The sequence below is a fragment of the Prunus persica genome, chromosome G4 (assembly GCF_000346465.2).
Source record: "Prunus persica cultivar Lovell chromosome G4, Prunus_persica_NCBIv2, whole genome shotgun sequence".
NCBI classification, from domain to species: Eukaryota; Viridiplantae; Streptophyta; class Magnoliopsida; order Rosales; family Rosaceae; genus Prunus; species Prunus persica.
Window position 1 is genome coordinate 11,355,539 of NC_034012.1, and position 13,780 is coordinate 11,369,318.

General features: G+C 37.5%; 2 protein-coding genes across 3 annotated transcripts; one reads left to right on the forward strand and one right to left on the reverse strand.

The window, feature by feature from the left end:
- LOC18779043 (myosin-2) lies at nt 297–11,099 on the forward strand. 2 transcript variants are annotated; one of them, XM_020561220.1, is made up of 23 exons: nt 300–1,362; nt 1,776–1,877; nt 2,006–2,149; nt 2,235–2,385; nt 2,509–2,536; nt 2,700–2,868; nt 3,051–3,114; nt 3,250–3,263; nt 3,339–3,423; nt 4,314–4,417; nt 4,511–4,649; nt 5,240–5,358; nt 5,474–5,626; nt 5,754–5,843; nt 5,990–6,067; nt 6,390–6,548; nt 6,954–7,157; nt 7,374–7,579; nt 7,672–7,807; nt 8,026–8,134; nt 8,478–8,611; nt 9,572–9,760; nt 10,278–11,099. In XM_020561220.1, the coding sequence occupies exons 1-23, from the start codon at nt 964–966 to the stop codon at nt 10,734–10,736; spliced, it is 3,435 nt and encodes a 1,144-aa protein (XP_020416809.1). In that variant the 5' UTR covers nt 300–963; the 3' UTR covers nt 10,737–11,099. The 2 variants fall into 2 exon arrangements, with proteins under 2 accessions (XP_020416810.1, XP_020416809.1); XM_020561221.1 differs by lacking the exon at nt 10,278–11,099 and having other exon boundaries at nt 297–1,362; nt 8,478–8,625; nt 9,572–9,700.
- Nucleotides 11,889–13,679, reverse strand: LOC18779585 (chlorophyll a-b binding protein 3, chloroplastic). Its single transcript, XM_007211749.2, has 3 exons — nt 13,352–13,679; nt 13,070–13,231; nt 11,889–12,513 (listed from the first exon to the last, which is right to left on the reverse strand). Exons 1-3 carry the CDS (start codon nt 13,487–13,489, stop codon nt 12,004–12,006), a joined length of 810 nt encoding a protein of 269 aa, XP_007211811.1. The 5' UTR covers nt 13,490–13,679; the 3' UTR covers nt 11,889–12,003.

The window sequence follows — 13,780 nt, forward strand, 5'->3', positions numbered from 1 at the left end:
TTGTATTGGTGGGCTCCACCTCTATTAGAGAGTTGGTACACAAGTTCGGTATCTAAAGTTGGTCTCCCTAGCATTTTCCTTGTTTAATATATATATTTTTTTATCCTTATCGGATCCAAACGGCTCTCTGAAAACAGAAAAAAATTTAAATTCAAGCAAGAGAAAAAAGAAAAAAAAGAAAAGAAAACAATGCTTTAAAGCAACAACATGTCAACAAATATATTTATCATAAATTATATTCATATATATTTTTTATTATTTATCTATTTATATATTATTTTATATATCTTCCCACGCTCCAACTCCAGGTGGTTCCAATTTGTGCTTTTGAAAACAGAGAAATGAAAAAACAAACTCAACGGAAACAGCCTTCTTCTGTTTCAGAAAACATACAAGAACAGCTTTTCGTTTCCTTCTTTATTTTCCAATTCATCGTCTTCCTCTCTCTCCAAGGTTTGTTTCCTCAACAAACGTAACCTCCAATTTATACTCCTCCTCCTCCTTCTTCTCCATCATATCTCTACCAAAACCTCGTAACTCACGCTTTCAGTATCAGAATCCCCAATCGTAAACCCCTCGATTTAGCAAACCCAGTTTTGGGAGTTGGTTTTTTTTTCCTTCTCGATTTGCTTTTCCCCGTAACAAGAAAAAGAGAGCACATTTCATATCCTTAGCTCGCCGTCCGTACGAATCCCAATTCAGCTTTCGCTTTCGTTTGTTTTTGGGTTTTGACCTTTCAGTTTCATGATAGATTTTGAAGAATTGGACCGGGATTTTCGGACACTTCTATCTTAGGGTTTTTGGGTTCTTTGTCTTTTGTTTTTCGCAATGCAATGCTGGTTTTGAATTGGCTCGGAGTCCCAGTCTGAGAGGTTGAATTGAGAATTTGAGGTGTGAATTTCGGTGAATTTGGGGGAGAGGGTGGGTCTGCATAGACTGAATCCCTAGCTTTTTGTTGTGAAAATGATGGTATCGGCGTCTCCGTCGCTGATAGCGAGGAGCTCGTTAGAGGAAATGTTGGATTCGCTTCGGCGAAGAGATGAGGGCGAGAAGCCGAAGGAATTGCCCCCGGCATTGCCAGCTCGGCCCACTTCCAAGGCTCGGCTGCCGTCAGCGCGCCGGTCTTTGCCCAACAACTTCAAGGTCGAAGACGCAGAGGGGTCGCCAGAGTGTTTGTCTAGTCTGAACAAGAGGAAAGAGAGAGATTCAGGGTTCAAGGCAGGTCATTTTGGTGTCAAGAGGATGGATAAAGATCAGAATGTTGAGTCTCCGTACGATGGAGCACCGGAGGAGTGTCAAATTCGGCCAGAGAAGATTGGAAAGTCGGATTGGGATGACAACATTGGTTATTTCATCAATAAGGTAATTTTGGAGGGTGACAGTACATTCACTGATCTAGTTTTGTTTTTATGTTTCTTTACTCTTAGATATTACCTTTGTGTCTTGACTGAACTTTCCAGTGTTAGATATGTTTCATTACTCTTAGATATGTTTTGGGTCTTGAAGCTATTTAGTTTTGTCTTATTTGATTGCGATGATTCACGAGAATTTGAATTTTAGTTATGATGAACATCTATACTGTGATATCGGAGGTCTAAGGTTCCCGACCAACTGTATGATCCATTTGACGCGTTAAATCTGCATTCAATTTATTCGTCCCTAAGAAAATATAATTTTTGTATGATATGATCTGTGGAAGTTTTGTAAGTTTGTTCTTTAAACTTAGGAATTTTATTTGCGACACGTGAATTTATGTTGCATGTATTTTGTTTCAGAAACTTCATGTTTGGTGTCGGCTACGCAGTGGGCTGTGGGAGTTAGGAACAATTCAGTCAACTTCAGGGGATGAGGCAATTGTTTCACTTTCTGATGGAAATGTAAGTTCATCAGTTTTTGGCCTCACCCCAAATCCGTATTGACTTTTATAAGCTTCTTGTAAAACTGTTGGCACTTTTTTATTTTTTATTTTACAACTGTTGTGTATGCCCTTGTTCTGTTACTGTAGGTAATCAAGGTGTGCAGAGTTGAGCTCTTACCTGCAAACCCAGATGTTCTGGAAGGCGTTGATGATCTTATGCAGCTTAGTTATTTGAATGAGCCTTCTGTTCTTTACAATCTTCAAAGTAGATATTCTCAGGACGTGATTTATGTAAGTATCACATTTTCTTGTTGCTTGTGCTTTCCAGTCAGATTTATGTCTCTCCTTTTACAGTTCTTGTGTTTTCTTTCTGTAGAGCAAAGCAGGGCCAGTTTTGATTGCAATCAATCCTTTCAAAGATGTCCAAATTTATGGAGATGATTTTGTCACAGCTTACAGGCAGAAACTAGCAGACAAACCTCATGTTTATGCCATAGCAGATAGTGCTTATAATGAGATGATAAGAGGTGTGCATGACAAATTTTATTTATATATGTTCCATTGTGTTGAAAATTTCCTTTTCTGGTGGCATTGTTTAACGTGTGTCTGTAACCGGTGTTTACCCTTTTCCTGGCTGTAATATTTTGCAGATGATGTAAATCAGTCCATAATCATAAGGTTAGAGTCTTTTCAGTTCTAGTTTTTCTTTTAATAGAAGCTTGTTTGTGGTTATGGTTTGTGTACAGTGTTATCCTGTATGAGATCATAAAGATCATTATTATAGTTCGATTAAAATCACAATGTAGTCTTAAGTAAAGAGTCATTAAATTTTCTCTTACAGTGGGGAAAGTGGAGCTGGGAAAACTGAGACAGCAAAAATTGCAATGCAATACTTGGCTGCTCTTGGTGGTGGAAGTTGTGGCATAGAGCGTGCAATCCTTCAGACTAGCTGTATACTGGAGGCGTTTGGAAATGCAAAAACATCCAGAAATGACAATGCTAGCCGATTTGTGAGTTCCTTTCTTTCTTTCGTGTTTCCAGGCAGTGGTCCTACGTTTTTCTTGTTATTGAACTTTATTGTTTGGAGTTAGTCATTTATTTTCTCAATGGTAGCTGGTCTCTTTTCTCCCATTTCATAAATGAGCTCTGAAGGATATGCAGTTTCGGTAACATTATTTCTAATTTGCTGCAGGGGAAGTTGATTGAAATTCATTTTAGCACACTGGGAAAAATATGTGGTGCCGAAATCGAAACATGTAAGCTGTTTAAATTGAATAAATTGCTGTTTCCGTATACTATTACGTGACTATAAATTCAATCATAGTAACTGACTTGTTTTTACCAACGCATGTACATGTCATCACCAATGCGCCTTTAATGATTGTGAACAGTTTTTTTGGATAAGGTAATTAGTTGCTCCATATGAACTTAAGTCATCTCAATGTGCCTTATCTGAAATTATAATGTCTCCTTTGAGCAGTCAAGAGTCGCTCGATTGGAAGATGGTGAGAGGTCGTACCATATCTTTTATCAACTCTGTGCTGGCGCTCCATCAATGCTTAAAGGTAGGGAAGTTATTTTCTAATCATCAATTCTTGTTGTGTTTTTCACCATATGGGTGCGTTGTGGCAAAATAGCAGACCTCAGCCAAACCTCTGAACCTTTTTCTAAATTCATGTGCTTTTCATTGAATCCTTAGACTTCTTGTGATTAGGAAATTGTCACATCATAAGTTTGGGAGTCTATATTGCTGGTAATTTTGTTGCCTTAGCATAAGTACATGAAGTGAGATCAAGTGAAGAGTAGATCTTAGGTTCAATTCTTTTTATAAGAAAGAAACGAAAAAAAAAAAAAAAAAAAAAAAAAAACCCCTTTCTGTGTGGTTGTTGGCATGTAACCTAATGTTTTGGACCCACTAGAATCACTAATTTTCCTCATCAAATATTACAGGAAGTTAGACTACAGAAGTTATACGTAATTAGACAAATTAGCTAGACCTGAACCAATAGACGTTATTTCATTTTTGGGACAAGTCAGTATGTCCCCTAGGGTGAAAGTTTTATGTGATTTGACAAATTAGCTAGACCTGAACCAGTAGAGCTTACTTTTGGTATAAGTAAATTTGTCCCCTCGCCCTCGGGCAATTGAGCCACGTATTAGAGGTATTGAGTTGACTTGTTCCAGTCTTCTTGATTGTTTTTTAGAACTTGGTTTATATAGTAGTTTAGCAGTGATCAGTGATTGATAATGGCCTTCGCTTATGTTCCAAAAGCTGCCATGGAAACCTTTCAAAAGGGGTCATATACTATACAAGTTTTATGACAACCATTTCCATTTTTGTTTTCTAATAAATTAGAACCTTCAACAGTATTCTGTCTATTCTACTGTGAACTTTGTCTATACATGTCAGTTTGATTCACATTTTCTGGGAATCATTCTATGTTTTTGGTTGCAGAGAAGCTAAAACTTAAAAGGGCTAGTGAGTACAAGTATCTTAATCAGAGTAATTGCTTGGCAATTGATGGTGTAGATGATGCAGAGAAGTTTCGTATGCTCATGGTAACTAAAGTGATAGTTGTTACTATTACCATTTATTCAGTCAAAGTACCTTATCACTTTTGCCCTTATTTTATTGTTTTTGCATTTTCCCAGGAAGCACTAGACATTGTTCGAGTTTCTAAGAAAGATCAAGAACATGTTTTTTCAATGCTGGCTGCAGTATTATGGCTGGGAAACATATCATTTCAAGCAACTGAGAATGAAAATCATGTGGAAGTGTTGGCTGATGAAGGTAAGATATATGTGATTCCCTTGGTGATCTTTCCATAGGTATTTTGCACCTGATGCTGGTTCTAAGGCAGTTGCATTGCCAGCCTTGAATTTTTGGTGAAAGTTGTAACAACCAAGGTTTTTTACTTTGGTATTAAACTGGATCACTATAATGACATTTTGAGGTCTATTACTGCATAATGATAGTGTCAAATAGTGCTAGAATGTTGGGGACATAAATGTGGAAGTAATAGGTTTGATGTGTCAATGGAAGTCTTAAGCCACGGGGCTTTGCGTTAATGGTTGATTTGATGGTAGCTTCTTTCAGTTAATCTAAATGTGGTTATCCAAACTACAGTTTACAGATAATGGGATTTGGAAGCACTGCATTTTAACTTCTTTATTTAAACAGACCTTCAAATTTGCGTCTTTCCCATTGTTGTCAGAAGCTTTGTTGTTAAGATCCATTTGTCGTTTCTTGAAATAACTATCTTCTGTCTTAGTGTGTGTTTGTTCTGTGAAGTCAAACATATATTATTTTCAAACTTACACTTGAGGATGTGAATAGTTGTCTACATATAAGTAACTTCTCTTCATATTTTCCTTTGGCAGCTTTAACCAATGCTGCCATGCTGATGGGTTGTAGTTCCCAGGATCTGATACTAGCTTTATCCATCCATGAAATCCATGGTGCCAATGCTAGTATTGACAAAAGATTGACATTGCAACAGGTTTGTTAAGTTGTGCAACAATTTATCTCTTCATCCTCGAGTCCTGGCTGACATCTTTTAAATGCACTTTTTTAACGTAAGTTGAAGGTTTTTTTTCGCCTCTCTATTTATTCAGGCAATTGATGCAAGGGATGCATGGGCAAAATTTATCTATGCGAGTTTGTTTGACTGGCTTGTAGAACAAATTAACAAGTCACTTGCAGTGGGAAAATGCCGTTCTGGGAGATCCATCAGTATACTTGATATTTACGGGTTTGAGTCATTTCAGGTATAGACATTTATTTCATTTTTGTTGATATTTTTTATAAGATCTGTATATTCAGTAATGATCATAATGCCTTTTTTATTTTTTTATTTTTTTATTTTTTTATTTTTATTTTTATTTTTATTTTCAGAAGAACAGCTTTGAACAAATGTGCATTAATTATGCAAATGAGAGGCTGCAACAACATTTCAACCGGCATTTATTTAAGCTTGAGCAGGAGGTGAGCATCTCAAATGTAATGTAGCTTTAGGATCGCTTGGTGTCAAAGCAGCTTATAAAGAATCTTCATTAAAATGATATTGTCAAATTAGATGTTATGATTAAATGCATGAATAGTAATGTGACTGTTTATTCCTTCTATTGCAGGAGTATGAACTGGATGGGATTGATTGGACTAAAGTGGATTTTGAAGACAACCAAGAGTGCTTGAATCTCTTTGAGAAGGTATTTCATTGATTAAAGCCTTCTACATCATTGACTTGCTAATTTTCAATCAGGAGTTAATTAGATTCTTCTCCACTGTAGTACACTTCTACTTGTAAAATTTGTGACAATTAGAGTATGGGTGTTCTTTACAAATTTAGTTTACCTTAATTTAAATGCTTTACTATATCATGGAAGAATTTTACATTGCATGATAGCTATAAAAGTAATTTGTCTGAGTTTGGTGCTATTAATCTTCTCTTCTCTCTTTATTTGTTTCTCATCAAATTACCAAAGTATTTGCCTTTATAGTTAATGCCACTCTTTTCTGTGTTGTGTGCAGAGACCTTTAGGGCTACTATCTTTGTTGGACGTGGAGTCAAACTTCTCCAAGGCAAATGATTTGACTCTTGCTGATAAATTTAAGCAACACTTGAATGCTAATTCTTGCTTTAAAGCAGAAAGAGGCAGAGCTTTCAGTATTCGTCATCATGCTGGAGAGGTTAGTTTTTGCTTGAGCATGTTCACAAACTTTGGTTTTATGATGACTTAACTTTTACTATTAGATACATACAAGCCAACTTAATGAATTATTCTACTCATTTTGGTATTGTCACGTTTGGCCTTAGAGCTTTGGAAAAAAAACCGCCTGCATTTCTCTGCTGCACCGCCTCAAGATGTGCCTCAGGGGCACCTTGACAACGTTTTTGAATTCATTAGTGCAGATATCTCTTTTCGTCATCCCACAGTGGGGTAGAAATAGCATAGCATGCTAGCTACAGAAAAACTCAATGTTTTCAGAGGCCTATATAGATTTATGCAAGTTTGAGGACCTTTACATTTATACAAATGGTTATGATTTTCATTATGTGTTATAATTTCATTAACATTTTGAGTTTTTTTTAAGGTTCTATATGACACAAGTGGCTTCCTCGAAAAGAACAGAGATCCTTTGCCCTCAGTTTCCATCCAACTCCTATCATCATGCAGTTGCCAACTTCTGCAGTTGTTTGCCTCCAAAGTGGTTAAGCAGTTCCAGAAACCTGAAAATACTTCGTGCCAGATAAATTCATTGGATCCTCCAAAACCAAGCACTGGTATTAAGTTCAAGGTACACATGCTTGCACAACTTTGAGCGAGTAGCTCTTGTATGTCTAGATCAGATGCCAAAATTATGAATTTAATCTGATTAAGATGTGACTTACGAGATGATTTTGGATGATCTTATTTGTTCACCTTTAATTTTCAAATTTTCTTTGAAATTGGTATTCTGAGGCATAGCCGATTGAGTTTTTCAACATTTAAAAATTATCATGCATTCTTGTAGGGTCAATTATTTAAACTAATGCACCATTTGGAGGGCAGCAGACCTCACTTCATTTGCTGCATAAAGCCAAACAGTAAGCAGCTTCCCGGTGTGTACGAAGTAGACCTTGTTTTACAACAACTTAGGTGTTGTGGAATTTTGGAGGTTGTCAGGATAACACGATCTGGATATCCTACTAGAATGACACATCAAGAGTTTGCAGGAAGGTTTGTATAAAGTGAACCCTAGTTTATGCTTTTTAGTTGTTTTTGGTTTTCACAACTGCTGAGTTATCTTTTCTTGTGTTTGTTCATTTTAGGTACGGTTTTCTACTTTTGGGGGCTGGCATACCTCAGGATCCATTAAGTCTATCGATTGCTGTTCTAAAACAATTCAATGTCCTTCCTGAAATGTATCAAATTGGCTATACAAAAGTGTATCTTCGAACAGGGCAGGTAAGCTCCTGTAATAGTTTTCAGTTTTTCTCTTCATTTCTATCCACTTAGCTCATGATAAGTTTTCTCTTGTTGACTTCTGTTTTATGAAAGCCTGTATTTGCCCCCTTTTTTTCCAAAGAGTTTTATAGCAGTGACTTAATACATCTCTTTCTGGTTTATTTAAGTTTATTTCGTCTGATGGTTTTCCTAATGCTGTTGAGTCTGGTTGTTCACAGATTGCTTTATTGGAGGATAAGAGAAAGCAAGTTCTGCAAGGAATAATTGGTATTCAAAAATACTTCCGTGGTAATCAGGCTCGTGACCATTTCCATCAACTTAAGGAAGGTTAGGATACTGAACTGGTTTTATTACGGAATAAACCACAACGTTACAATCAAGTAATGCTTACTATTTTTCTAGTTCCATTTGGTTAGGATGCTTAACTGGTTTATGATCATACATTGTAGCACTGTCGAGTACAATTGGATATTTCTTTTGAAAAACAAAACCCTGGTTGAATACTAATTTTGCACTCTCTTCAGGAACCTTGCATTGTCTTTTATGTTGTGAAGTCTTACACACTTGAATTTGTGGCTTAAACTCCATTTTTTGTCTGATTAATTTATATTGAGGAACAATCTCTATTTAGTACATTTTAGTTTTAATGGAAGTTACTTTTAAGATGCAGATGTTCTTGGTGAAAAAGCTGGAAGGAGAGCTGGTGCTCGTGAAACTCTTGATGACCCGCAAAACTCGAAGAAGTTACATCCTGAGAATGCGAAATTTAAACAAAAGGCTGGCAGGAAGAATTCAGAAGTGAAGGTACTCCCGATAAAGTAATTACTTTCTACTTGCTAGAGTATACTGCTCTTCTGTTTGCCTCATGACTAATCTCTGTTCCATGAGCCTATCCAATGGAGCTCTTTAATTCCTATTTTCAATGGTTTTCTTGTATTGAGACTTGGTTTCCTTTTCTTCTTTTCTTTCTGTTTTTTTCCTTCAACCACTTTTTTTGCTTCAAAACTTCTTGCTTGGGTGTTTGAAATTGTAGATTTTCCTTATTTGGAGATCTTCAAGAGTTCCATGGGATAGGCTTAACAATCCATGAGGCTAGCCAATGGAACTCTTCAATCTAGTTCTATTCTCAATGGTTCTTTTGTTGTGCCCTTGGTTTCATTCTCTCCTTTTTTTTTTTTTTTTTTTTTTTTCAAAGGGTTTTTTGTTTCAACCACTTACTTCACTTTGAAATTTTTCGCTGGGGTATTTGGAATTGGAGGGTTCTCCTTATGTGAAGATCTTAACCCCTTTTAACTTGGTTGTCTAAAAATCTATTCAATACTTGTACAGAACCGCATAAGAAATCTAACTTTATCTGATATAACCAAGAGCACGTCCATTAAATTTTAATATTGAGTTTTCAAAGGCACTGGATTAGCTTTATGCTCGAGTTTTCAATTTGAAATAAAATGTCTTTTCCATTAAGGTTTTAACAGTATTTTTAGACAAACTTTATTGCCCTTGCTTATGAAATTTTAAGGTGGCACGCTGTATAGAAGACTGTCACCAAGGCTCCAAAATTTATGTATTGCAAATATCTTCTTTCTGTAAAGAATATTCTTTTGAGACAGAGATATATTTACACTTAAAACTGAGAAATTGCAATAACTACTCATGCATCCTGGTAAATATTACCATTTGAAGGTTTTATTATTGAAATTACTCTGTTATATGTCTGAGGTTTCATCTCAGAATAACTGAAAGTGGAATATCTTTGCCGAGCAGGATTTGCCATCAGATTTGGCAGAGCTTCAAAGGCGGGTGCTTCAGGCTGAAGCGACTCTGAAGCGAAAGGAAGAGGAAAATGCTGAATTGCAGGGGCAACTACGACAATTTGAGACAAGATGGTCAGAATATGATGCAAAGATGAAATCTATGCAGGACGTGTGGCAAAAGCAGATGGCGTCTTTACAAGTAAGTTTGCTTGTGTATGCTTAATCTCAGTTTCAAAAAGTATGCACAAAACATTGTGTGCTTATTGAACTAAAAGGGAAGTGAAATGAGTCGAACAGGCAGCCAAGGTTTATGTCTACTTAGAAGAAACAAATTGTTGGCTTATGTGCTTGAGTTGAGCGTGATGGCATCGTTGAGTCCACACCTTAGTCCTAAGCTTTTGGGATCATTTACTTCACCACAGCCAATGTGCATGCACACTCATACACATGCATCTTCACATGCAAAGAGGCACACTTGCATATAATTCACCCTATATGTATATTCTGTCTCCTACGAGAAAAATGGACGGTTCCTTTTATTGAATATAAAATTCAAATGACGATTATGTGTAAAGTAAGGTTATTGAGAATTAGTTATCAAGTATGTGGTCAGCTCTCCAACAAATCCAACAATAAAGTAAAATAAGATAGGAACACCAGCAGATATGTGAAAGGTTATTGAGACTGAGAGGCATACCTGTGATGATTTTATGCAGACGAGTCTTGCTGCAGCCCGAAAGAGTCTTGCTTCTGACAATACTGCTGGTCAACCTGGAAGACTAGTTGTTCCTTCATCACCTCGCTGTGATTCTGAAGAAGCCTTGTCCATGGGATCTCGAACTCCTGGTGCAAGCACACCCAATAATGGAGGAGGGCGTGAGACTAACGGTACTTTGCATGCAGTCAGCAATCTGATGAAGGAATTTGAGCAGCGGAAACAGCATTTTGATGATGATGCGAAAGCTCTAGTGGAGGTAAAACCTGGGCATTCAGGTGTAAATATGAATCCTGAGGAAGAGCTACGAAAACTTAAACACCGATTTGAGTCATGGAAGAAAGAGTACAAGGCAAGATTACGGGAGACAAAGACAAAGGTTCATAAACTTTGGCATTCAGAAGAGGAAAAAAGGCGTAGTAGGAAATGGTGGGGAAAGATAAGCTCAAGAGCATCCTAGTATTGGTGAATCGTAGCATCTTAGAGGATGATTGGAGAAAGTAATTTTCTCAGTACATGGCCTCTCCTTCTTCAGCAGCTGCTCCCTTGTTTATGCATATGGCATCACATATTGATGAATCCTTGGTGTGGGGCAGTTTAGGGAGAGAAATTTGTATATCTACCAAAATTTTGTGACTTGGTGGAAATATGGATAATTATGTGAATAGCCAGTTAGGGAAATTGTTATGCGTTTTCAGCCGCTATTTCTTCTTTAAATAGCTTAGCTAATTTGTGTATAATCTGTCGGTACTGGTTTAACGCCCTACCATGTAGATCTTGTTACTGAAGATATGGAAGAGAAAAGTTCATATTGCCTCGTGTATGAAGTGGTTAATACTTTATTTTCCCATACACAAACACACACACACACATATATATATATATATATATATTATTTTCCTTCTACAAACAGATTACATATAGAATTGTAGAATTATTCTGTAATAAGGTCCTTTTTAGCGTGGTGAGACGGCTACAGTTTATTTTCTGTTTTTTAAAATTTGATTTGATTTTTTATTTTTTTTTTGCCAGAGTCACTTTTGGTCTGTGCAATTTGTCAGATTTTCCACTTTAATCATTTAGTTTCAGTTATGGTGATTTGACTCATATAATTTGATATCCATTGCAATTCATATTTTGTGATGAAGTAAAAGCATGCGTCTCTAATGCGAAGGGGTTATTTCGGTCAGAATGGATGGAAATTTACCAATGCAGTTGCCTGGTGAATCATAGTTGCGTGTAATGAGGATTACCGTCAAATAGATTAGTAAACCTAATGTAGGTGCTCATCTTTCACAATTAGCTTTTATAGTTTAGCCTTCCCAATTTGATGTTCAGCATGCCTCAAGTTAAAGTCATTTGGGAATCTAGAGATAAGAAAAAAGGGGCAATGCCGATGACACCGGAGTAGGGAAGTGATTTTTCCACAGCTCGGCCTATATATCATACTTAGTCGAATGGGCAGTCAGAGGTTCTCAGTCGAACATTGGAGCACTAGTTGCATTCTTATGTTGGAGATAATTACATGAATTTATGATTAAGTTTGCTCTATGTTTCCATAAAGCAAATGTCACAAGATTTCAGGTCACGTTCTCAAGCCGATACGCAATGTGAATTTCTTAAAAAGTGACCAATATTAAAACGGCAACTATATAAACATCTACATAAAATCCATTCAATTACATTCTCCCAAACAAGATCAATCAATTAGAGGACTGAAGATAAATTTATGACCCAGGCACAAACTTGGTGGCATAGACCCATGCATTGTTGGCCACAGGGTTGTCAAGGTGGTCCAAGAGGTTCTCAAGAGGACCCTTCCCAGTGACAATGGCTTGGACAAAGAAGCCAAACATGGAGAACATGGCTAGTCTCCCATTCTTGATTTCCTTGACCTTGAGCTCAGCAAATGTCACAGGGTCATCGGCAAGGCCGAGAGGGTCGAAGTATTGCCCTCCAGGGTAGAGGTTGTTGCCCTCTCCTACGCCGTCAAGACCGTTGATGCGAAATCCCTCAACAAGCCCCATGAGAATGACTTGGAATCCTAGCACTGCTAGGATGCTCTGAGCATGGACAAGGTTAGGGTTGCCTAAATAGTCAAGGCCACCTTCTGAGAAAATTTGAGCTCCGGCCTTGAACCACACTGGCTCTTTGAAGTCCACTCTAACCCATTTTTCAAGCACCTCTGGGGTGATGCAGCCTAGTGCTCCAAGCATAGCCCACCGGCCGTGGATCACCTAAATTAAGTTGCACATCATTAATAAAGTACCGTCACTAAAAAAATTGAATTGCTGCTACCACCACATAATCCAAATTATATATATGAGGTAAGGGTCTCTTGCTAGATGTTGGAAATATTTACAGATTGTGAATCAAAACCGCACATTCACTTTTCATCATGCTCAGCTAACAGTTTCGATTCTTGTTCAACATGTCAGATAGTTTGGCAAGAGAAAATTTCCCTCTTTTAAAATTTCCCTCTTAGGTTCGACTTATTTTGATTTTTTAAGCAATTTGAGGATGTATCTTTTTTTTGGGGGAGGGGGTGGGTTTATAGAGGGGCATGTTCCATCATGAATTGTGATGCTGCTAATCAAAGCCAGCTATAAGTGTCAAATTAGTTTCATACAGAATATTGGAAAATAGAGTAAGCAAAAAGACTTCAAAGTCATTTTTGTTGAACATCCTTTTCTTGTTTCATTAGTTCATAATCTTTTCCAAGCACTTGGGTCATTTGGGTAGTTGTCAAAGAAAGATGAGAGTAAGAAATAATGGTAGAACTGTTGAACTTACCTCAAGAGCCCTGTTCTTAGCAAAGGCCTCTGGGTCAGCTGATAACCCTGCAGTGTCCCATCCGTAATCACCGGGAAATTCTCCGGTGAGGTACGATGGAGTCTGAGCAGAAAAGGGTCCCAAATACTTCACTCTGTCTGGCCCATACCACAACTCATTTCCCTGTTCATGTCACCAACAAGTTAGAAGTTGACACCCATAAATAAGCCTTGGCCACCCAATTCATAAGCCCAAATTCAAACCAATTACAAAGATAGTTGGAAACTTGGAAAACATGCATACCATGGTGTATTTCCCAGTTCCCATTGGGGCAACATCTCTAAGAGTGTTGAAACTTGGCCCTCTGGTTTGGCCAAGAAATGGGGTTGGTCTAAGAAGAGTGCTGGAGCTAGCAGTTGCTGCCATTAGTGTAGATGCCATGACTTTCAAGCTTTTCAGGAAATTCAGTTGACTTTGTCTTCTGATAAGTTAATAAGATTTGTGTTGCAGCTTGGAAGTGTGTAGAAAGGGAAGCTGCTGTGTGCAATATTATGCACAGATGGGTGGCTGAAAATGGAGGAGGGGGAAATTATGGTGGGGATTCTGAGGGTTTGAATCAACCAATGAGAAGGCTTCAAAGGATTTTTAAGCATCTCCAACTCATATCTTTCTATCCACATTTTATCTTGGGGCATCGCATCACAACTCACAACAAGCCCTTCGTTTTGTTGG